The sequence below is a fragment of the Macaca mulatta genome, chromosome 1 (assembly GCF_049350105.2).
Source record: "Macaca mulatta isolate MMU2019108-1 chromosome 1, T2T-MMU8v2.0, whole genome shotgun sequence".
NCBI lineage: Eukaryota > Metazoa > Chordata > Mammalia > Primates > Cercopithecidae > Macaca > Macaca mulatta.
In genome coordinates, this window is record NC_133406.1 from 229435756 (window position 1) to 229460502 (window position 24747).

The 24747-nt window shown below is 48.8% G+C and overlaps 1 protein-coding gene across 4 annotated transcripts; it reads right to left on the bottom strand.

Moving 5' to 3' along the window:
- Positions 1 to 1468: 1468 nt before the first annotated feature.
- Positions 1469 to 24059, bottom strand: UBIAD1 (UbiA prenyltransferase domain containing 1). 4 transcript variants are annotated; one of them, XM_077993821.1, is made up of 3 exons: positions 23222 to 24059; positions 10394 to 10482; positions 1469 to 1567 (listed from the first exon to the last, which is right to left on the bottom strand). In XM_077993821.1, exons 1-3 carry the CDS (start codon positions 23748 to 23750, stop codon positions 1484 to 1486), a joined length of 702 nt encoding a protein of 233 aa, XP_077849947.1. In that variant the 5' UTR covers positions 23751 to 24059; the 3' UTR covers positions 1469 to 1483.
- Positions 24060 to 24747: the final 688 nt, after the last annotated feature.

Here is a 24747-nt window from a genome sequence, read left to right on the forward strand (position 1 = left end):
AATTACCCTACAAGGCAAATACTATCATCCTCCCTTGCAGAGGAGGCACCGGAAGCTCAAAGAGGTTACGTAGCTTGTCTGAGGGTATCCCGGGGGTGAGTCACTGAGCCTGGACTTCTACCCACCCAGTGCTGCCAGACTCAAAAGCCCAAACTCTTTCCACTTCACCAGTCAAATTCCAGGAGTCATATAAGGTATGCCTGTTTGTCTGTCTGTCCTCTGGAGAGCGTAAGTTGCCTGAGGATAGGGATCAGGTCCCATTTACCATTATACCTCCCAGAGTTTAGCAAGTGCCTGTAACATAATACTTGCTCAATAAATTGGTCTTGCAGCCACCTGCAGATGGCACCAGAGGAGATCTAGTCACAGATAGTGAATTGTTCATGGTCTGGAACAATGGGGCATGGAGAAGTTCATCTCTTCTGCCCTCATCCCCCCATAGCCTTTGTGCCTCTGTGTCTTACACGTGGCTGTGAGTGGCCTGTCCTTCAGAGGGGCTTTAACAATCTCTAGGTGCAAGTGTCTGTGTTGATGCTTGAGGTGGCAGGATAATGTATGTAGGTAGCTTTTGCTATTTTTCACTGTTCGTCCTCGAAGGGCAGGGGTGTGCCTCATTTATTTTGCCTCCTGGGGCAGAGCAGGCTCTCAGTAAAGGTCTTTGGCCAAGGCAAGTGTCAGCTGGAAGGCCCTCGTTGGTGACCATGGTGACCTCTGACCCCCTCAGCACTTCCCTTGAATCTGAGGGCCTCCCACCTAGTATTCCCTTGGCCTCAATGTGGCCCAGAGCTGAGGGGCTCCTAACTCGCAGGAGACTTGGGCTCAGCGCTCCCGCTTCACGGGTGCTTTCCCGGGCCTTGTCTCTCCAGGCCATTCATCTTGATTAGGTATTGGCAGCTGAGGATGATTAAACACCCCCGCCATTCTCTCGTTTGTTTCTCAGCAAGGAGGTGTCGGAGTTTTCATTCTGCAGAAGGCTTTGACTTTAGCAGTGGTCAGAGTGCCCTTGGCACACCTGCCTCAATGCTCCAGTTGTCTGACTGCACAGCCAAAAGAAAGAGGCTGATTAAGGAAAACTTTGAGTCTTACCCTCTCAGGCAGCAACAGGGGGGCTTTCTCCAGCTGGGGGAATTGAGCTGTCCATCAGCACCTCAGTTTCCATGGAACAATCACCTCTCATGGCCACCTCTTCCTAGAAACCTTGATCCCCGCTCCTTGTCACCTCTTCCTGGAAGCCTTCCTGATACCCAGCAGCCCCATCTCTACCTTGATGTTCTGTGGTTGTTGTTTATTCTACGGTTGACGTGTGTCAACCTCCTCTCCCTTCACACGGCACACTGAACCTGAAGAGTTGAGTACCCTGTGTCCTGAACATGCATACAACTATCAGCTCCAGGTGCTGCCCACCCCAAGGCGGGAAGGGGCTCACTTTCCTCTCCTGGAAGGTGGCCAGCCCCATTCTCAGGAAGCAGGTCTAGGAGGCAGGTCACTGGGCAGTTTCTGGGAGCTTGAGCACTGGCTGCTCCCATGCTCCTGATGTGGGCACTCTGCTTCGGTGGCTAGATGAGGACTGGAAGAGAAGAGACGAATGAGGGCAGACAGATGAGGGGACAGAAGCATACGTTTAACCTGAGACTGGACCTTCGCCTCCATCATCGTGGGTAGGCAGGAGCCACTCTCCATTATCTGGGGATGGGCAGACTTTGACTTGTAACTTTGGCCCAACCAGCCAGAGTAGGTTAGACCAACAAGCTTAGTTATTATCCCCACAGAGCTGGCCCCTGGGGGTGTTGGTGGGAATGCCACCAGCCAGGAGGCAGCCATCCCACCCTGATGGGAACCACCTCCCTGGCACTAGCGCACTGGCCACTTCTGTAGGCCCATAGCTGGCCCCATCACTCATACACTTGGGAGCAGCTAAGAGCAGACCAATGGATTGAGCCCCTTACATGCAAGGAACTGTAGGGCAAGCAGAGAGATGAGGGGAAGTTTGCACTGAAGGCTGGGTGCAGTGGCTCACGCCTGTAGTCCCAGCACTTTGGGAGGCCAAGGTAGGACTGCTTGAGGCCAGGAGTTCGAGACCAGCCTGGCCAACATAATGAGACTCTGTCTCAATTTTTTAATTAAAAATAATAATAAAAGAACTTGCACTGAATTAGAGCAAGATTTGAATCATGGTTGTATTGCTTACTAGCCAGATGACCCTAGACAAGTTTACTAATCTCCCTGAACCTCAGTTTCCTCTCTTATGAAAAAGAGACCTTAATATCCAATTTGTGGGGTTGTTATGAGCACTAAAAGAATGTATTTAAGCACCAGAACAGTGCCTGGTCCATACCGAGCATTCAACAAATGATAGCTTTATTACTGCCATTCCCTCGGCCAGTCATCCAACAATTATTTATTTAGAGACTTCTACGCACCAGGAATATGAGCCAGATCTTAAAAGCTCTTAAGAGTTACTGACATGGGGCCGGGCGCAGTGGCTCACACCTGTAATCCCAGCACTTTGGGAGGCTGAGGCGGGTGGATCACCTGAGATCAGGAGTTCGAAACCAGCCTGGCCAACATGGTGAAATCCTGTTTCTACTACAAATACAAAAATTAGCTGAACGTGGTGGCGGGCACCTGTAATTCCAGCTGCTTGGGAGGCTGAGGCAGGAGAAATCACCTGAACCCCGGAGGCAGAGGTTGCAGTGAGCCGAGATCGCGCCACTGCACTCCAGCCTGGGTGACAAGAGCGAAACTCCATCTCAAAATAATAACAATAATAATAATAATAATAATAATAATAATGAGTTACTGCCATGGTTCTCCTCTCCTCCAACCCCAAGTGGAACTCACCTGTCCTTACTGCCAGCTGATGTGATGCAGTGGTCCAAACTCTCACACCTGTCAGTCAGCCCTAGAGGGTCCAGCCCCTCCCATGTAACTCAGTCATTCAACAACTAGTTACTGAGTATCTGCTCTGTTGTACCACACACTGTGCTAGTGCTAAGATGGGCTGGAAAAGAAAACATGGTCCTTATACTCTAGTCCTACCACTTACTGGGAGAAATTGACAATAAACATGTTGACAAACTAATAGACACGTAATACACACCATGCTGTTGTCTTCCCTGTTAAACCCATTTGTGATCCTAATAGGAGGCAATTCTAAGCCAAGCTGGGGGAGAAAGAGGCCAGGATATGGCAGGAGCGTGGGAATGCAGACTTTGGAGGACCCCTTGAATCACACCACACAGAGCGCTGCCCCTCGGGATGCATGGGGATGCATTAACATCATAGAAGGGCCCCAGACCAACTTGTGTTACCCAGCTCAGCCTGGTTGGGAGCATGTGATCAAGGCCCTCACTGTTCCTCCCAGAGCTCCAGCATCTTCTGAAATGAGTCTGTGCCTTGCAATTACAGCCTTTCCCTGACCCCAGGAAGCCGTTTGCAAGCCTCCTGATAAGCCCAGACTCAGCCTTTGCCCCCTCCTCAGGCAGGAACCCGACTTGGTTTATACCACCATTCACCATCCTAGCTTAGTCACTCATGGTGGGAGGGCTGTCCCAGTTTGAAGAAGGGCAGATCACAAATGTCAACTGGCTGGAACCCAAGTGCCAGGTTCTTGCCAGAGGCACTCCTTTTACACCAGCCTGCACAGTCTGGAGCCCATAATGAAAGAAGCTGACAGTCCATTAGCAGCAGAGTGGTCCGCAGGGCTCAGAGGAGAGGAGCTGTCATCCCTCTCACTTCAAGGGCTTTCGAGGTGCAATCAACTCTGTGTGTGTGTGTTTGTGTGTTTGTGTGTGTGTGTGTGTGTGTGTATATAAAATATTTTCAAAAAAAAGAATATCTATCACAGGAATATCTGTTCCTTTTAAGATGGGTAGACCGTCAACGGTCTGACATCAAGGAGAAGAAATGTCAACATGGCTCTTGTACTCTGTCCTCCCAACCCCTGGGGGCAGGTCTGAAAGACAATCCTGTAATAACAGAACAACTGAATCACAGGATTGCAAGACCCTTAGAGGTCTTCTCATCCAACGCCTCTCTGATGTGACTCTTCACACCCATGTTCCTGACAAGGAATCTTCTTTTTGTTTGAATGCCTCTAGTCACAAGGAACTCACCCCCGACTGAGACATTCTGAACATCCCACTCGCTGATTTCTCCAATGGCTAAGAAACCTTCCTGATCTGATCTGGCCAGGTGCAGTGGCTCAAGTCTGTAATCCCAGTACTTTGGGAGGCTAAGGCAGGTGGATCACCTGAGGTCAGGAGTTCAAAACCAGCCTGGCCAACATGGTGAAAACACAAAAATTAGCTGGGCATGGTGGCACGTGCCTATAATCCCAGCTACTCAGGAGGCTGAGGCAGGAGAATCACTTGAACCCCAGAGGCAGAGGTTGCAGTGAGCTGAGATCGTGCCATTGCACTCCAGCCTGGGTGACAAGAGCGAAACTCTATCTCAAAAAAAAAAAAAGAAAGAAAGAAAGAAAGAAAAGAAAAGAAAATAGAAAGGAAGGAAGAAACCTTCCTGAGCTAAGAGCTTCTACCCATTGGTCCTAGTTTTACCCTTTGAAGCCACATGCAAAAAAAGGTTAAAAAAAAAAAAAAGTCCAACCCATCTTCCCAAAGACAGCCTCCTTGTGACTCTCCTTTCCAGGCTGACATGGCTTTATGTGCCCCCACCCATCTGCCAACGGCATTCTGGACAAGATCCAGTTTGTTGATAACATCCTCAAAATGCGGTTCTTATACTGAGAAATGGAAATCTCTACCACAGCCGTCACCCATGCAAACACACACACATGCACACACATGCACATAGAAAAGCAAGCTCCTGTAATTGTCTTTTTATCCATTCCATTCTTTCTTTTTTTTTTTCTTTTTGAGATGAAGTCTCACTCTGTCACCCAGGCTGGAGTGTAGTGGTGCGATCTTAGTTGACTACAACCTCTGCCTCCCAGGTTCAGGTGGTTCTCCTGCCTCAGCCTCCTGAATAGTTGGGATTACAGGTGTGCACCACCACGCCCAGCTATTTTTTGTCTATTTGTAGACAGGGTTTCGCCATATTGGCCAGGCTGATCTGGAACTCCTGACATCAAGTGATCCACCCGCCTTTACCTCCCAAAGTGCTGGGATAACAGGCATGAGCCACCGTGCTTGGTCCCATTCCATATTTCATAGTATGTTGTCAAATGCCTTGCTGAAATCCAAGTATATTATATCTACAGCATGTTCTTGATCTCTCACCACATTGATTCTATTAATATCTAGAGAAAAGGAAGAAGGCAAAGCACCCAGGACCGGCCCCAGCCCAGCATGAGAGGAATGACCCACACAGGGATGGGCAGAACTTCTACCTTCCTTATTCTGGATGCCAATTCTCCTGTTAATTCTACCTCAGATCACATTAACCTGCATGGAAGTTGGAGCTTACTCACTCAGACTAAGCTTTGGCCCAGGTCAAAGGCTCAGGTGTTGGTTTTATTTTTTATTTATTTGTTTATTTAGGAGATGGAGTCTCGCTCTGTTGCCCAGGCTGGAGTGCAGTGGTGCGATCTCAGCTCACTGCAACCTCCGCTTCCTGGGTTCAAGAGATTCTGCCACCTCAGCCTCCCGAGTAGCTGGGATTACAGGCGCTAATTTTTGTATTTATTTGTAAAGAGAGGGTTTCGCCATATTGGCCAGGCTGGTCTTGAACTCCTGACCTTAAGTGATCCACCCACCTTGACCTCCCAAAGTGCCGGGACTACAGGCATGAGCCACTGTGCCTGGCCTGGTGGTTTTAATATAGGAGTAAGGGAAGCATTAGTAAGAAAACATAAGACATATTCATATATTTTCCCACCCAACTCCAGAAGAAGCCAGCCCTGAGCTTCCAAAGGTCCTCTGAGTGGGATTCAGTGCAAAGGTCCTGCAAAGGGCAGAGAAGAAGGGAAACGCTTTGAGTAGGGGAGCTGGATGGGGCATTATCATAGGTAGAGTGGTAGTGCTCCAAGACTGGGCAGAATGTGACTGGAGTAGCAGGAATCTGTGCCTTACTGGTACTTGTCACCAGGAAAGGGCATTGTGAACCTTTCTAGAGGAGCAGTGTCCAAGATAAGGGCAGATTCCAGGGCCAAACCCCAGCATCCAGTAGCAGAGAGGTTGATGGTAAGCAAAAATCCCTGGCTCTGGCCCTACAGAGGCCAGGAGTCCTGGGTGATCCCAGACAGATGGGAGGGTGCTCAAGAGGTAGCTGGCATTGAATTTCCAGCCACCTGACTGGGGAGCAGAATAAATCTGACTCAAAGCAATAAAGGCAGCCGGGCGCGGGGGCTCATGCCTGTAATCAGCACATTGGGAGGCCCAGATGGGTAGATCGCCTGAGGTCAGGATTTCGAGAGCAGCCTGGCCAACATGGTAAAACCACGTCTCTACTAAAAATACAAAAATTATGCTGGGTGCAGTGGCTCGCGCCTGAAATCTCAGCACTTTGGGAAGCTGAGGCGGGTGAATCACGAGGTCAGGAGTTCAAGACCAGCCTGGCCAACTTGGTGAAACCCCGTCTCTACTAAAAATACAAAAAATTAGCTGGGCATAGTGGCAGGTGCCTGTAATCCCAGCTACTCAGGAGGCTAAGGCAGGAGAATCGCTTGAACCCAGGAGGCAGAGGTTGCAGTGAGCCGAGATTGTGCCACTGCACTCTAGCCCGGGCAACAGAGTGAGATATGTATAAAATATGTATATACAAAAATTAGCTAGGTGTGGTGGTGTGTGCCTGTAATCCTAGGTACTGGGGAGACTGAGGCAGGAGAATGGCTTTGAATCCGGGAGGCAGAGATTCCAGTGAGCCGAGATTGCGCCACTCCATTCTAGCCTGGGCGACACTGAGACTTGGTCTCAAAAAAATGAATATATAAACAAAGACAAGTGATGTCAGATTCCAGAGTCACCGAGAAAACTCATGCCCCCATATCTCCATGGTGGTCACACCATGGCTCTCCCCCTCTGATGTGTATGCTGTTCATTTTGGGACCCCAGTGTATCGCTTTGTATTTATTCACACTACATTTTTCTTTTGACCCATCAAAGCAGCCTTTTGATTTATGAGGCTAATTGTCAGTCATTTTGTAAGCTCTTCCTCCGAGGTTCATGAAACCTTTCATTTTGGCTGCCTCATCCGAGTCATTAATAACAGGTGTTGAATCCAGCTGAGCAAAGGGCAGAGGGCAGGGCTCCAACTGCTAAGGGCTCCTTCCCAGCTGACACTGACATGCTGATCAGTTAGCTTACTCCCACGGCCTGTTCAGTCTCCCAGGAATTTATCTAACTCCACTGTTATCCATCCCACGTATCTCTGCCTTGTTCATAGGATATATTGTCCAATGCCTAGCTGAAACCCACATGTACTCAATCTACCTCATGTTCTCCATCTATCAGCACAGTGACCCTATCAAGAAAAAGAAAAATGAAATGAGGTTAATCTGGCCTGACTGACTGGCTCTTGGCAAATCCACTGTAGCTACATGCTGCCCTCAATGCTTTTTTTGTTTGTTTGTTTGAGACAGGGTCTCGCTCTATCGCCCAGGCAGGTGTGCAGTGGCATGATCATAGCTCACTGCAGCCTTGACCTGCCAGGCTCAAGTGATCCTTCCACTTCAACCTCCTGAGTAGCTGAGACTACAGGCATGCACCACCATGCCCAGCTAACTTTTTAAAATTTTTTTGTAGAGATGGGGTCTTACTATGTTACTTAGGCTGGTCTCAAACTCCTGGGCTCAAGCAATCCTCTCACCTTGGCCTCACAAATTGCTGTGATTACAGGCGTGAGCCACCATGCCCAATCCCTGCTGCCTTTTCTAAAGGCCCATCGAATCTGGTCAAACCCTACCCAAACCCATCACCAAAGACCAGGTGCCCCTCCGCACAGCCTGAATGTCCAATGTCACTGCCTTGGTCTCCCTGAGATTTACAAATCAGAGTTCACAATCACACAGTAAGTATGAGGAAAGCAAAAACCAGAAGCCAGACTACTGGTGAACATTTTCTTTCTTTTTTAATTAAGAAGTCTAAAGAAAACCTTCATTGACTCAGGGGACATAATACAAATTATGGTGACCTGCATATAAAACCTGGCACCAAATTTGGCCTTTGGGAACATTTATGTATAAAAATATGCATTAAAATCCGCACCAGGGCACAGTGCAGAACTGACAGCCCCGACAGGAGTGACCACCAAGGCATATGTGGTAGGTGGACACAGGGAGTCCTTGGTCCTCCAGCCCCAGGGTGAGCCCTGCATGAGAATGGCCTACTCCAAAGAGAGGTCAGAAGGCAGAACCCCTGTGAGCACCAAAATGCCACAAGCCTGGTGTGAAACAAAAACGGTGCTGGGAAGGACAGGGGAGAAGGTCGTCTTTCTTCCCCTTGTCTCTGGGCTCTGCCCACTATTAGAAGATTCTGGCTCTCTGCTAGACAAACCACCTTTGATTTAACTTTAGAGGAACTTTTGCAATTTTCAAACATTTTTTTTTTTTCCAAGTAAACCAATCAATTTGAACTCAAGGTTCCATATCATAATTAGCTTGATCTGAAAGATTAAGAACTAGTTCTTACATCATTTTCTGCAGGCCATGACCTTAAATACCTACTAGAATGGCTAAAATCACAACAGAAAACAATGATGACCGTTTCCAATCTATTTTAGTCCTGGATCAAATGCAACTGAGCAATTCTGGCCCAGAAATTACACTTCACAGACAATGCAATGAAACGCAGTCAGGATAAATGCTGGAATTGCCCCATTCTGAGTGTGACCTCACTGAAGCCCTCAACTATCCACAAAGCCCCGGGGAGAGGCAGGGTCAATACTGCACATCTGTCTTCAAGAATGAAGACACAGCCCCTTCACTGGCGGGGCTGATCACTCTGGCTGAACAGAGCTCAAGACTGTTTGTCCACTGGCTATTCATTCACTGGGTCCCTGCTCTGCCCATCCTGTGGCTCTGTGGAAAGTGGCAGCTGTCCCTGACTCGCTGCTAAGCTGTTGCTCAAATAGTCTGGCTCCACAGATGGGAAACACACAAATGGCAACACCATAGAGGTGGAGAGGTGGAGGGTGGGCATGGGGAGCATCAGAAGATGCAATCGGGAGGGAAAAGCCCTGTGGGCTTTGAGTATCCCACAAGAATGGCAGTGCCTCTACCGTTTCAGGGCTCCTGAGAGTTACTGAAAGGGCTGGGAGTCCTTCCCATCACTCTAGTAGATTTAACAAAGGGAAAACAGCCACCCTACTGATTTCAATCCAAAGGCAGTGATTTTCTCAGTTGCCTCCAGGGTGGTTTTTTTCCCCCTCCCAATCCTTGGCATGTCTTGCTGCAGAGTAATCTGACACTTTTCCTCAACTGTGGCAATAAGTGAAAGGAGAGAGGAACAAAAGCATCTGAATCACAATTTAGGCAAAAAGCTGACAGTCACACAGGCTGTTAATGAGGGACTCTATCTCTCAGGCAGCATAACTCAGGACACAGGTGCTGAGAGTAAGAGACAGGTAGCCCCTGTGTTAGTGAGGCCTGGCACCAATCATAGCACATCCTACAAGATCAAGAAAGCAGGACGACACTCTGCCCAGTTAGCGTCTTTTTGGGAGAGGAGGCCAAACTGGGCAGCTCCTTTACAAAGTCTGGGGACATTTTGTACGGAACAAGGAGGAACTAAGTCCACTTCACTGCAAAGTGACCTGAGAACACCCTCTAGTGGAAATTATTAATAAAACAAGGATCGTGCGCCCAATTCACCTTCTGATACAAGAATGGTTTTTAAATTCTCCATAAAATGAAGAAAAAAAAAAAAAGAGAGAAACAACATATTAACTTTAAGAACACAAAAACAATTTTTAAAAGGCAGGAGTTCCCACCCATGCTTAGTACCCTGACTGCCAAATCACGTTCCTTCCTCAGACACTCTGACTTTAATATATTCTAAGAAAAGGAGACATGTCGTGCGGGGAGCTACTTGTCCCCTTAAAGTTTGGGAAGACTGCCTGCTGGCGCCAGAATGATGCCAAAGACGTAGAAAAGTCCCAGCAGGAGGTTGAGCTTGGCAGTCCTCTGGGGCAGTTTGTTGAAGGCCTGGCTTCGGAACTGTCTCTCAAGGGAGAAGGCCATGGGAATGGTGAGCAGGGGGAGCGCCAGGCTGATGGTGCAGTGTGTGGCCAGGATGCTGAAGACCAGGTAGGGCAGGAAGAGCAGCGTGTTGTAGAGAATATAGGAGAACGTGGGGCCGATGAGGATGGCCAGGGTGACGATGCCAGCCTCCCGGTCGGACTCCATGTCCCTGGTGTTGTTGGAATGGAGAATGGCCTCGGTGCTAAGGGCAAGGGGGATGGCATAGACCAGTGGGAAGATGGCCAGGGACCCCACCTGGATGGCGTAGGCGAACATCACAGCCAGCGGGCCAAAAGTGATGAGGATGATGAGGTCTCCCAGAGCCACGTATTTGAATCCAATTCCTGCGGCCAGAAAATCCAGAGAGTTGGTGTGAGACCAAGGCTTGAAATTTAGGGACTGTTCACCAGTGAAGAGGCAGGCCACTTCTGGCTGAAAATGGTAAATCCTTAGACTGTACAGGTAGGCACTCATTTCGTCCCTTAACCCCACAGAGGAAATTCTGATTTCTTCTCCAATGACACAGGTGCAGAGACAATGCCCAGTGAGGCCTCAAGTTCCTCTTCTCAGGTTCATACCCAAGTTTCCCTTCCTACTGTCCCACAACAGAGCTCTGCAACATAGCACACTGGGCACCCACTACACTCTTAGTTCAATGGGAAGCCCAGGAAGGATCCAAAAGTTTTAGAATCCAGTTCTTTGCTGTCTTTCACCCTTCACCAACCCCTGCAAGATACCGTGAGATCAATCCCTCACAGAACAGCCACCCCAGCCTTCTACTTTTCCACCTCCTTCCCCTACAATCTCAAGGCATCTTCTGGTTTTAAAACCCCCAGTGAATCTCAGTGAAATTTCAGGGTCCCTAAACGGGCACCCCTGCAACAAGTAAAACAGTGAGGACAGGAGAGTCATAATGCTGCTTCCCTCCTCTGTCTCCCATGAGGTTGAAACTAAACCACCCCTACCTCCTGCTTCTGTCCTGCTCATCTACTTCAAAGACTGTCTAACCCACTTCCTTCAAAACTACCTATTCTCTCCATCCCTGGGGCCACACTCCATCCCCCTTACCCCATTCCCAAATCTATCTCATGGTCATCTTATGCCTGGGATACTGCAACATCCTCCAAATTGGTCTACCAGCTTCCAATCTCATAACCCCTCCCCCTCTCCATCCCTAATCTAATCTCTAAAAAGGAGTTGGAGTGAACCTTTAAAAATAGGAATCTGGCCGGGCGCAGTGGCTCACACCTGTAATCCCAGCATTTTGTGAGGCTAAGGCGGGCGGATCACCTGAGGTCAGGACTTCGAGATCAGCCTGGCCAACATGGTAAAACCCCATCTCTACTAAAAATACAAAAATTAGCCAAGCATGGTGGCACACACCTGTAATCCCAGCTACTCGGGAGGCTGAGGCAGGGGAAATGCTTGAGCCTGGGAGGCAGAAGTTGCAGTAAACCAAGATCATGTTACTGCACTCCAGCCTGGCAGACAGAGCGAGACTCTGTCTCAAAAAAAAATAAGTAAATAAACAAATAGATAAAAAAGGAATCTGACCACTCCCTCCCCCAACATACACTTAAACCCTTATCAACCACTTATCTTGGGGATAAAAGTTCCAGATCTTTAACCTGGCTCACCTGTGGCCCCGCCCTACCTCTCCTGCGTCACCTTGAGCTCTCCTCTCCTCTTCACACAGACTTCTTCCAATCCATCAGAGCCTTGAGACACCCCTCCTTGGTCTGGCTAACTCCACTCGCCCTTTAAGACTTTAAAGACCATTCCCCAGGACCACCTCCCCTCACCCCTAAGCCACATTTGATCCCCTTGCAATATGCTCCCATGGTAATGTGCCTGCCATATTCAAAAACTTCATCATGCTTCTAATTAATCTCCACCTTTCTCACTAAACTGTAAGTTCCATGAGGGCAGGACATGTGTCTGGCTTGGTCACAGCTCACTCCCCAATACTTGGCACAAGGGCTGAACTGAACACAGAGCTACAGTAACAAGCACCTGGAATTCGGGACCAAGGTGAGGAAAAAACCTCCCACTCAGACTGAAACAGGTAAAGCAGCATGGAATGGGTGAAGCTGAGGTAGGTGACCCACACACCGATTGCTACAGAAGCTTATAAAACTCCAGTTCCAAGCAAGTTACGAGATGTGGACTCAGGATCAGAAAATAAACCTCTGGTTAGGCATTTTAACCAGTCTAAAATGACAGATGTTCCCACTACCCACAGGAATCAAAATAAAATAAAATGACAGATAACAATGGTCTTCGAGGCTCAAAAGCCATGGGAGCTAAGGAACAAGATCCAGCCCAAGTTCACCTTCACATCAGCGGCTGGGGTTCCTTGGTGCTAAATACACACCCTTAGTTCTTTAGAACAAAGTGTCTCCAGGGAAGGGCATTAAGGCATGGCCACTGACACTCTCCAACACTTGGCAAGTTAATTCTGCACCCTCAAGACAATTTTTTTTTTCCTTCTATTTGGATGATTTTTATACCAAGCCATGTTTTCACAAATAATTTGGTCGTATGAGGACATGCCCTCCAGGAGGAAGTTCCCTCAAGCACAGAACGAGCTCCAGTTCAGAATTAGTAAATTGATGTCTCTTGCAATATCTCACACATTTAGGGGACTACACCCGCCCAAAGAAGACGCTAGGCAGGAATACTCCTAGCACAGACCTAGCCAGTTCCTCTATAGCTGCCCACTCTTGTTGTGCTTGTTTCCTCAGCTCCCCAAGAGACTCCACGGGTCTGGCTATGAAAGAAAATGCAACAGCACTGCAGCCTTGACCTTTGGCTGGATTATCCAAGAACACCTCCTCAGATCACTTGGCAAAAACCAAGGTAAGCGGTCAGGCATGGCAGCTCACGCCTGTAATCCCAGCACTTTGGAAGGCCGAGGCAGATGGACCACCTGAGATCGGGAATTCAAGACCAGCCTGACCAACATGGAGAAACCCTGTCTCCACTAAAAATACAAAAAATTAGCCGGGTGTGGTGACGCATGCCTGTAATCCCAGTTACCCGGGAGGCTGAGGCAGAAGAATCGCTTGAACCCTGGAGGCAGAGTTTGCGGTGAGCTGAGATCACGCCATTGCACTCCAGCCTGGGCAACAAGAGCAAAACTCCATCTCAAGAAAAAAAAAGGCCGGGCATAGTGGCTCACGCTTGTAATTCCAGCACTTTTGGAGGCCACGGTGGGCAGATCACCTCAGATCACCTGAGGTCGGGAGGTCAAGACCAGCCTGACCAACATGGAGAAACCCCATCTCTACTCAAAATCCAAAAAAAATTAGCTGGACATGGTGGCGCATGCCTGTAATCCCAGCTACACGGGAGGCTGAGGCAGTAGAATCGCTTGAACCCAGGAGGCAAAGGTTGCGGTGAGCAGAGATCACACCATTGCACTCCAGCCTGGTCAACAAGAGCTAAACTTTGTCTTAAAAAAAAAAAAGGATGATGTAAGCAAGGTTGAGCAGAGGTCTCTGTCCCCAACCCAAAACCAAGAGCAACCCACTCTGGGGAGGAAAAAGATCTGGTTATCTGACACAAGAGAACAGTAGAGCCCTTGGGGAGAAAGCTGTTTCCTAGCATTTGATACATGGCCCAAGGCTCATGTGCTCTACCTGATTCAGAGACGTGGCCCATCTGGGAATTTCCTTTTAGGCATTCCTCCTCTCCCAACCCCATTTTCTGAATGAGCTTACATAGTGAAATACTGGGCCAGTTCTCCACATGGCAGCCAGAATGAATCTGTTAAGACATAAATCAAAAAGTTGGCAAGATGCAGAGCAACTGGAACTCTTGCTGGTGGGAGTGTAAAGAAGTACAACCACTTCAGAAAACCGTTTGGCAGTTTCTCATAAAATTAAACATCATCTGCCCTGTGACCCAGCAATTCCACTCCTGGGCATTTACCCAAGAAAAATGAAAACAAATATCCACAAAAAGACTTGAACATGAATGTTCAGACATAATAGCCAAAATATGGAAGCAATCCAACTGTCCCTGAACAGGAGAATGGATAAAGAAGTTGTGGTATGTTACAATGGAACGCTACTCAGCACAAAAAGGGACTACTGATACACACAACAACGCAATGAATCTCAAAAACATCACGCTGAGCAAAAGAAGCCAGACGAGAGCTCAGACTGAAATAAATACACATACATACATAGATAGTTCATGCTGAATGGTTCCATTTGTATGACCAGGGAAACCTAATCTATGTGAGAGAAATCAGAACAGTGGTTCTTTCCCTGCCTCTGGATGGGGGCAGGGAGTGTGGGATTGACAGGCAAGAAGCACTAGGAAGCTTTCGGGGGTCATGGAAGTGTTCTGGATGATGATGGGGGTGTGGGTTATGCAACTGTATACGTTTGTCAAAGTTCATCAAGCTGCAACACTAAAAATCTGTGTATTTCACTGTGTGTCAATTATATGTCAATAAAAGTCAATGTTTAAAAATATCCTAAACCAGATTATGTCACTACTCTGCTCAATATATTTCAATGCCTCCCCATTTGTTCATTGGATGAATATTTACTAAGTAATATTACATGCCACGCACTGCTCTGGGTGCTAAGGGTTCAGCTAAGATCAGACACAGAAATCCCTGACTGCAGGGAGGGAGCTCGCAGTCTAAGGGGGAAGATAATTAACGAATTAAGTACTTTATATGGCACGTTAGAAGGTAACATGTGCTATGAAGAAAACTAACCACAGAGAAGAGCAGCAGGGGAGTATCAGGTAGGGGCACAGAGCAGGTATGTGATTTCAAGCAAGGTAGAAAGCAAGGCCTCACTGAGAGCTGACATTTGGGCAAATAGGTGAAGGAAGAGAGAAAGTGAACCACACTGTTAGAAGCAGGAAAAGCATTTCAAACAGAGGAAGCTGCATCTACAAAGGACCTGAGGGAGGGGCAGGAGGGGTCAGGCATGCTCCTGGACTAGAAAGGAGGGCAGTGTGGCTGGCCCAGGATAAGCAGGAAGAAAGGAGGAGGGTGGGTCAGAGAACTGGGGGGAGGGCAAAGGGTGGGCAAAGAATGTAGGACCCTGGGGGGTCACTGTAAAGACCCTGGCCTTTACACTGAGCGAGATGGGAGCCACTGAAGAGTTCTGAGCAGGACTGACAGGGCTGCCCTGTATTTTAACAGAATTACTCTGGTGGCTGAGTGGGAACAGCCTGAACAGGACCAGAACAGAGGTAAAGAGACCAGCTGGGAGCCTGCCGCAAAAATCCAGGGACAGATGATCACAGTGGTGGCTGGAGACAGTAAGAAGTGGTCACATCCTATAATCATTTTGAAAGGAGAGTCAACAGAATTTGCTGATGAATTGGATGTGAGACGTAGAGTCAAGGACGATGCCCATGGCTTTTGGCTTGAAGAACTAGGATGAAGCTGCCATTGAGCAAAATGGGGAAAAAGCTGTCGGTGAGGCAAGTTTCCTTGGGGAGAAGATCAGGAATTTGGTCTCAGACATGTTAAGCTTGAGATGTCTGTGAGACAGTTCCAGGAGAAGTTGCTGAGTAAGAAGTTGTATATGAGTCTGGAGTTTAAGAGTCACTAGCTTAACAGATGGCATCTGAAGCCATGAGCTAAAGTCACCAAGGGGGTACACGGAGATAGAGAAAAGAGGTCCAAGGACTGAGCCCTGGAGGCTGAGGAGTAGGACTTGTTAAGAGCGCCATGACAGAGACCCTGCCTAACTCGCCAACTGTGTCTCATACCCCCTCTGGCTCACACAGACCTTTCAGTAGATCCTAGCCAATGTCACACTCTCTCCTACCCACCACATTTGCAATTGGTGGTCCTTCAGCCCTGGAGGACTCAGCATCGCAATCAGACTCCAATTCCACCCCATGGCCAGCTCCTTGTCCTTCCGTCTTCAAGCCCTAGTTTAAATGTCAGTTTCACAAAGACAGCCTCTTCCCTTCACCACCACCTTGTACTTTTCATTACAGCACCTCATTGATTTCTTCACTGAACTTTTTACAATTGGTTGCCAGGCCACCACAGCCTTTTGGTTTTCCTCTTACTCCTCTGGATGCTTGCTCACATACCCTTTACCTGTGCCTTTTCTTCTCCCACCTCTAATGTGGGATTGTCCCAGGGCTCAGACCAGGACTGAGTTTTCTTTTTTTTTTTTTTTTTTTTTTTTGAGACAGAGTCTCGCTCTGTGGCCCAGGCTGGAGTGCAGTGGCCGGATCTCAGCTCACTGCAAGCTCCACCTCCCGGGTTTACGCCATTCTCCTGCCTCAGCCTCCCGAGTAGCTGGGACTACAGGCGCCCGCCACCTCGCCCGGCTAGTTTTTTGTATTTTTTAGTAAAGACGGGGTTTCACCGTGTTAGCCAGGATGGTCTCAATCTCCTGACCTCGTGATCCGCCCGTCTCGGCCTCCCAAAGTGCTGGGATTACAGGCTTGAGCCACCGCGCCCGGCCAGGACTGACTTTTCTACCAACACTCCCTCCCTTGATGACTTCACCCAGTCCTACAACTTCATCTATAGACTAATGACTCCCAAATATGTAATCTCTAGCCCAGGCTTCCCTGAACTTGAACTACCCATTTGACATATTTGTTAGGAGATTTAAGACATTAAGATGTCCAAAGTTGGCCAGGTACAGTGGCTCACGCCTGTAATCCCAGCACTTTGGGAGGCCAAGGCGGGTGGATCACCTGAGGTCAGGAGTTCAAGACCAGTCTGGCCAACATGGTGAAACCCTGTCTCTACTAAAAATACAAAATTAGCCAGGTATGGTGGCGCACGCCTGTAATCCCAGCTACTTGGGAGGCTGAGAATCACCTGAACCCGGGAGGCAGAGATTGCAGTGAGCCAAGATCACGCCACTGTACGCCAGCCTGGGAGACAGAGTGAGACTGTCTCAAAACAAACAAAAAACAAAACAAAAAACCACAAAGTCAATCTCTTGCTTTTCCCCCAAAACTTGTTCTACCCCAAGTCTTCTCACATAATGACATCACTCCAGATGGTATCTTCCGGTTCTCAGGTCAAAACCTTTGAGTTATGCTTATGCAGCTGTGGAAAGGCAATGGCATGATTAACTGGGGCCTTGAAGATGATGAAGCTATGACATTTACAAGGTGGACAGGCATGATTATTGGGCCACCAAGGACAAATTATGAAAAGAGAATATAGGCCTGGCATGGCAGTTCACGCCTACAACCCCAGCACTTTGGGAGGCCAAGGAGGGCAGATCACGAGGTCAAGAGTTCAAGTCTAGTCTGGCCAACATAGTAAAACCCCATTTCTACTAAAAATACAAAAAATTAGCCGGGCGTGGTGATATATACCTGTAATCCCAGCTACTTGGAAAGCTGAGGCAGGAGAATCACATGAACCCAGGAAGTGCAGGCTGCAGTGAGCTGAGATCACGCCATTGCGCTCCTACATGGGCCACAGTGCGAGCCTGTCTCAAAAAAAAAAAAAAAAAAAAAGAATATACAGCCTGAAAGTAGAAAGTGGACCTAAATACCCAGAAGCTCCCCAATCAGTTACATTTGTAACAAGAATTAATATGAATGGAATAAATAATTCCAGTGGGATGGTGGATGACCGCAGCATACCAGTATTAGCAAAATGACAAAATTCATATAGCATTAAAGTTGTACTTCAAGAGCTAAGATGTCTAATGATGTCCAAAGAAAATATGAAGCTTCCACAGTCACTGGAAGGACATACAACAATTAATTTTAGCGGATCTCAAACTTGTCTTATATCAACAACCTTCTACTTGTGTTAATGTCTTGATTAAATATCACAATGCAAAATACCCACATGTTAAACAAAAGAATTCCAGCTGGTAAACATGACCTGTATATTTGTAAGAATATATTTAATATATGTACACCCATTATGTTTTCAGGTAACAGTAGGAAAAATGCAACTCAATTTTTTTCTCTTGTTAAGGTACTGTCATTTAAACATAAACTTGTGGAGTACTCGAAATGGAATTCAGGTTTACAAGATGAAAGCGTGGTAAGAAGTATCAGATGGCAGTGGAAGCGTGTGTGTTTCTAAAGACTAAAAATCTCAATAAAGAAAGCAGGGCTGGGCACAGTGGCTCATGTCTATAATCCCAGCACCCTGGGAGGCTCAGGCGAGCAGATCACTTGAGGCCAGGAGTTCAAGACCAGACTGGCCAACATGGTGAAAGTCCGTCCATACAAAAAATACAAAAATTAACCAGGCGTGGTAGCACGCACCTGTAGTCCCAGCTACTCAGGAGACTGAGGCAGGAGAATTGCTTGATCCCGGGAGGCAGAAGTTGCAGTAAGCTGAGATCGTACCACTGCACTGTAGCCTGTGTGACAGAGTAAGACCCCCATCTCAAACAAAAAACAAAAGAAAAAAGAAAACAGAGCCTGGGCGAGGTGGCTCACACCTGTAATGCCAGCACTTTGGGAGGCCAAGGTGGGACGGATCACCTGAGGTTGGGAGTTCAAGACCAGCCTAACCAACATGGAAAAATCCTGTCTCTACTAAAAATACAAAATTAGTAGGGCGTGGTGGCCCATGCTTGTGATTCCAGCTACTTGGGAGGCTGAGGCAGGAGAATTGCTTGAACCCAGGAGGTGGAGGTGGTAGTGAGCCGAGATTGTGCCATTGCACTGCAGCCTGGGCAACAAGAGCAAAAATCCGTCTCGAGAAAAAAGAAAACTGAAATGGCATGCTTTATCCATCTTAGTGAAAGAGAGCTGCAGTTGAAATTGTTTAAAAAGTAGCAGGCATTTGCCAGGCATGGTGGCTCACGCCTGTAATCCCAGCACTTTGGGAGGCCAAGGACGGTGGATCACTTGAGGTGAGGAGTTAGAGACCAGCCTGGCCAACATGGCGAAACCATGTCTCTACTAAAAATACAAAAATTAGCCGGGTGGGTACCTGTAATCCCAGCTACTCAGGAGGCTGAGGCAGGAGAATCACTTGAACCTGGGAGGCGGAGGTTGTGGTGAGCCAAGATCGCACCACCATACCCCAGCCTGGGCAACAGATCAAGACTCTGTCTCAATAAATAAAATTAAAAAAAAAAAAAAAGTAGCAGGTACAATGAACACTGTCACAAATGTGTTTTTTTTTTGTTTTGTTTTTTGAGATGGAGTCTCGCTCTGTTGCCCAGGTTGGAGTGCAGTGATGAGATCTCGGCTCACCACAACCTCCCAGGTTCAAGTGATTCTCCTGCCTCAGCCTCCCAAGTAGCTGGGACTATAGGCATGTACCACCATGCCCAGCTTATTTTTGTATTTTTAGTAGAGGTGGGGTTTCACCATGTTGGCCAGGCTGGTCTCGAACTCCTGAGCTCAGGTGATCCACCTGCCTCGGCCTCCCCAAGTGGTGGGATTATAGGCGAAAGCTACCACACCCAGCACAAATGTGTTAATTTTTGAAGTGGTGTGGGTGCTGACTACTAGTAGTATGAAAAATATGTTCAGGATTGTTTTGATACCTGTATTATAATAAAAAATGTTGGGGGGAAGTTGATGAATTTCTGTTAAAAGCTGTTCATGTGTGTTACATGTATCAGACATGGTAAATATTTGCCTACAGTCTTTTTTTTTAAACAAACTACGCACTTAAGGTCAAGTGACATCAACAAAAAAGGGATAGGTATACGGATATATAATTTTGAAAATAAAGTTGGTCTTTTTTTTTTTTTTTTTTTTTTGAGACGGAGTCCAGCTCTGTCGCCCAGGCTGGAGTGCAGTGGCGCGATCTCGGCTCACTGCAAGCTCCGCCTCCTGGGTTTACACCATTCTCCTGCCTCAGCCTCCTGAGTAGCTGGGACTACAGGCGCCCGCCACCGCGCCCGGCTAATTTTTTGTATTTTTTTAGTAGAGACGGGGTTTCACCGTGGTCTCGATCTCCTGACCTTGTGATCCGCCCACCTCGGCCTCCCAAAGTGCTGGGATTACAGGCGTGAGCCACCGCGCCCGGCCTTTTTTTTTTTTTTTTTTTTTTTTTTTTTGAGATGGAGTCTTGCTCTGTTGCCCAGGCTGGAATGTAGTGGCGTGATCTCAGCTCACTGCAACCTCTGCCTACCAAGCTCAAGCAATCCTCCGTGTATTGTTAGTAGAGATGAGGTTTCACCATGTTGGCCAGCCTGGTCTGGAACTCCTGATCTCAAGTGATCCACCTGCCTTGGCCTCCCAAAGTGCTGAGATTACAGGCTTGAGGCACAGCGCCCAGCCCAAAGTTAGTCCTAAAATGTAAATAAAATGTGGAATGTGTCATAAAAAAAAAAACCTTTGAGTTACGCTTAATTCCTGTTTCTCTTTACCTCACATCCAATCCATCAACAAACCCTGCCGACCTTCAAAGCATATTTAGAATCTGGCTACTTACCTCTTCCACTACCACCCGCTAGATCCAAGCCACCAAACATCACTTGCCTGGATTACTCAAGAGCCTCCTACTTGGTCTTCCTGCCTCTACACTTGCCCCACTCCCCTTGATCCATTCTCAATACCTTACCCAGAGCAATTCCTTGAAAACATTATATCACGTCACTCCCTTGCTCAAAGTCCTGCAGTGGCTCCTCCATTCCAGAGCCAAGACCAGTGGCCTACAAGGTCTATACAATCCGTGTACCTCCTTACCCTCCCCAAACGTACTTCTCTTACTTTACCTCCTTTTACTCTCTCCTTCATTCACACACTGGACTCCTTGCTGCTCCATAAGCTCTTTGGACATGTTCCTGCCTTAAGGCCTATGGCACTTGCTGTTCCTTTTCCTGAAACGCTTCTCTCTCAGATATCTGCTTGGCCAACTCCCTCATCTCTTACCTCCTTCAATCTAACTCAACTCAAATACTACCTTTCTGAGGCACAGTCTCACTCTGTCGCCCAGGCTGGAGTGCAGTGGTGTGATCAGGGCTCACTGCAGCCTTGACCTCCTGGGCCCAAGCGATACTCCCACCTCAGCCTCCAAAATAGCTGGGACCATAGGCAAACACCACCATGCCCAGCTAATATTTTTTATTTTATATTTTATAGAGACAGTGGTCTACGTTGCCCAAGGTGGTCTTCAACTCCTGGCCTCAAGTGATCCTCTCACTTCAGCCTCCCCAAGGGCTGGGATACAGCCATGAGCTGCTGGGATACAGCCAAATGTTACCTTTTTGATGAAGCCTACCCTGATCAAACTACTTAAAATAGTAATAGCTCTACTTTTTTTGAACTTTCCTGGTTTTAGTACCAGAAGTTGCACATCCCACTTAGTCCTGTTGCCTTAGTCCTGAGCAAACCAGGATGTTGGTCACCCTAACTATAATTTTCTAGTTTTACTTTCTGTCTCTTCTCACGACAATATATAAGTTTCACGAGGGCAGGGATCTGTGACTGCTGTGATCACACAGAACAGTGCCTGGTACATAATAGGTGCTCAATATATAGGGCTTACCCACCTGCCCATCACTACCTTAATCAGCCTCTTGCAAGAAGTCACCTAGCAAAGTAGCTAGAAGTAATTACGTGTATCATTTTGAACTCTTCAAATTTAATTCTACTAATATTTGAAACTGTGGCATTATAAAGTATGAGTGAGGCCAGGCACAGTGGCTCACGCCGGTAATCCCAGCACTTTCGGAGGCCGAGGTGGGCGGATCACAAGGTCAGGAGATGGAGACCATCTTGGCTAACATGGTGAAACCCCATCTCTACTAAAAATACAAAAAATTAGCTGGGCGTGATGGTGGGCACCTGTAGTCCCAGCTACTCAGGAGGCTGAGGCAGGAGAATGGCATGAACCCAGGAGGCGGAGGTTGCAGTGAGCTGAGACCGCGCCACTGCACTCCAGCCTGGGCAACAGAGCGAGACTCCGTCTCAAAAAAAAAAAAAAAAAAAAAAGAGTATGAGTGATTAAAAAAAAAAGAGTCACAAAAAATGTCCATATAGGCCGGGCATGGTGGCTCACACCTGTAATCCCAGCACTTTTGGAGGGCAAGGCAGGCAGGTCACAAAGTCAGGAGTTCGAGACCAGCCCGGTCAACACAGTGAAACCCTGTCCCTACTAAAAACACAAAAATTAGCCAGGCGTGGTGGCACATGCCTGTATTTTCCCAGCTACTTGGGGGCTGAGGCATGAGAATCGCTTGAACCCGGGAGACAGAGGTTGCAGTGAGCAGAGATGGTGCCACTGCACTCTTGCCTGAGCAACAGAGCGAGACTCTGTCTCAAAAAAATTTTTTTTAAAAATGTCCTGACCGGGCGCGGTGGCTCACGCCTGTAATCCTAGCACTTTGGGAGGCTGAGGTGGGTGGATCACGAGGGTCAGGAGATCGAGACCATCTTGGCCAACATGGTGAAACCCCGTCTCTACTAAAAATACAAAAATTAGCCGGGCGTGGTGGCGTGCACCTGTAGCCCCAGCTACTCGGGAGGCTGAGGCAGGAGAATCGCTTGAACACGGGAGGCGGAGGCTGCAGTGGGCTGAGATCGTGCCACTGCTCTCCAGCCTGGGCAACAGAGCGACACTCCATCTCAAAAAATAAATAAATAAATAAACAAAAATAAAAATAAATGTCCATATAAAATTTTGAGTCATGCCCTACGTCCATAAGTGAAACCAGGATCTTCTCAAATCACTGTTTCAAAAAATTCTCATGACCCACAATTATAGACTTAAAGTGGCCTAATTTAGAAAGCCACCTTTGGGCCGGGCGCGGTGGCTCAAGCCTGTAATCCCAGCACTTTGGGAGGCCGAGGCGGGCGGATCACAAGGTCAGGAGATCGAGACCACAGTGAAACCCCGTCTCTACTAAAAATACAAAAAAAAATTAGCCGGGCGCGGTGGCGGGCGCCTGTAGTCCCAGCTACTCAGGAGGCTGAGGCAGGAGAATGGCGGGAACCCGGGAGGCGGAGCTTGCAGTGAGCCGAGATCGCGCCACTGCACTCCAGCCTGGGCAACAGCGTGAGACTCCGTCTCAAAAAAAAAAAAAAAAAAAAAAAAAAAGAAAGCCACCTTTGACATCCCTATAACTCCTCTACAAAGCAGCGGTTTCCAGCGGACGCCACTAAGACCTGCAGCGAACAGGACAGGCCAAGTCTTACCTCCTGTGTAGAGAAAGGAGCCAGACAGGCCTCCAAAGTAGATGAGAGCCAAGTGTTCCAGTTTCAGAGGGGATAGGCAGTAGAGGCAAGCGGCACAGACGCAGCCCAACGTGTAGAGGAAGACTCCGAACCGGACGACATCCTGGGGCTCCAAGATTCGGTCCACAAGTGTCCTGTCATCACTCTTTTTGTGGTCAATGCCCTTGGAAAAGTCATAGTAAGTGTTGACCAAATTACCGGCCCCGTGCACAGCCAGGACAGCCACGGCACAACCCACCAAGAGCCTGGGATCCAGGACACCGTGGGATCTGTAGGCAAGGGCACTGCCCAGGGCCACCGGTGTGAGTGAGGCACTGAAGCTCCAGGGCCTCAGGGCCAACACGTAGGAGGCGCACTTCTGCCTCCAGGAGCGCTGGGGGAGCCTATCTTGTTCGGGACAGTCGTTCCCCAGCGGTTCCCTGTCCCCAGCCTTGACAGTCTCTCCCGACAGGATGTTAATCTTCTCCCCCAGGACCTGAGAGGCAGCCATGGAAGCTCCACGTGGCTGTAGTAAACTCTAAAAGTGAGCCACGCACAGTGACCGCCCGGGAAGGAGGAAGGACGGGGCGGGGCAGCCGGGCCTGACCTTCCTTCGGTTCCGCCCCAGGACAGGGCTGGTGTGGCGGCAAGCTCCGGGGGCAGCAGCAAGCGGGTCTTACACCCCAAGAGGTCCAGCGGCGCCGCCCCTACTACCTGTCACCTGGGTGAAGTCTGTCTCCGACCCCCAGCCCCGCGTTAGAGCCCACGGCCGAGCCCCGGCCACAGTCTTCAGGCCGCCAGGCCCGCCATCTTGTGCGCCGGCCTCTGGAGGCGCGCCCGGAAACAGGTGCCGGCGGCGCGTGCCGGACAGAAGGGTGGGCTGGAGGCCGGGAGGGAACGGGGCCGAGCCAGAGGCGGGGAGAAGGGCGGTGAGGGGTGGGGATTGGGGGGAGCCTGATCAGAGCCGGGGCGGGCGGGGCTGAGTCAGAGGTGGGGAGGGGTCAGAGACGGGGCGGGGTCAGAGGCGGGGAAGGGAGGGGTCAGAGGAGGGGAGAAGGGCGGTGAGGGGTGGGGCGGGGATGAGGGGCGGGGCCAGACCGGTGGCGGGGCAGGAGGGGGCGGGGATGGGTCGGGGGCGGGGACAGGGCAGGGGCTGGGGCCGGGCGGTGACTCGGGGTCCAGCCCTTTTCCTGCCTGCGCTGCGCCCCACAGCTACTTCCAGACTAACTGGAATCAGCCTGTCTTAGCATCCTAAGAACTCGAAGATGTGTTGCTTTAGGACTTACCGGGTGCACTTTCATTCACGAAGTAGGATTCATTAATTTGTTCATGCTGCAAGCATTTATTGAGCGCCTGCTGTGTGCAGACATTCTGACATCTGTCATATCTGCACTGTGGAAATACTCTATGAAAGCTCTTATCAGCTTTCCATTCAGTGACATCCTTCGGCAGCTTGAGATCTGCCCATGGTGGGAGAGTTTACACCACGCAAGTCAGCAAATGCTTAA

Excerpts from the sequence above, each read along its gene's own strand:
- UBIAD1 (XM_077993821.1), bottom strand. The coding sequence starts at position 23,750 with ATGGCTGCCTCTCAGGTCCTGGGGGAGAAGATTAACATCCTGTCGGGA. Across the intron at positions 10,483-23,221 it reads CTCCTTTCTCTACACAGGAG|GAATTGGATTCAAATACGTG; the intron begins GTAAGACTTGGC and ends TTCTGGCCGCAG. Across the intron at positions 1,568-10,393 it reads TGTTCGCCTACGCCATCCAG|TCCTCATCTAGCCACCGAAG; the intron begins GTGGGGTCCCTG and ends CTTCTCTTCCAG.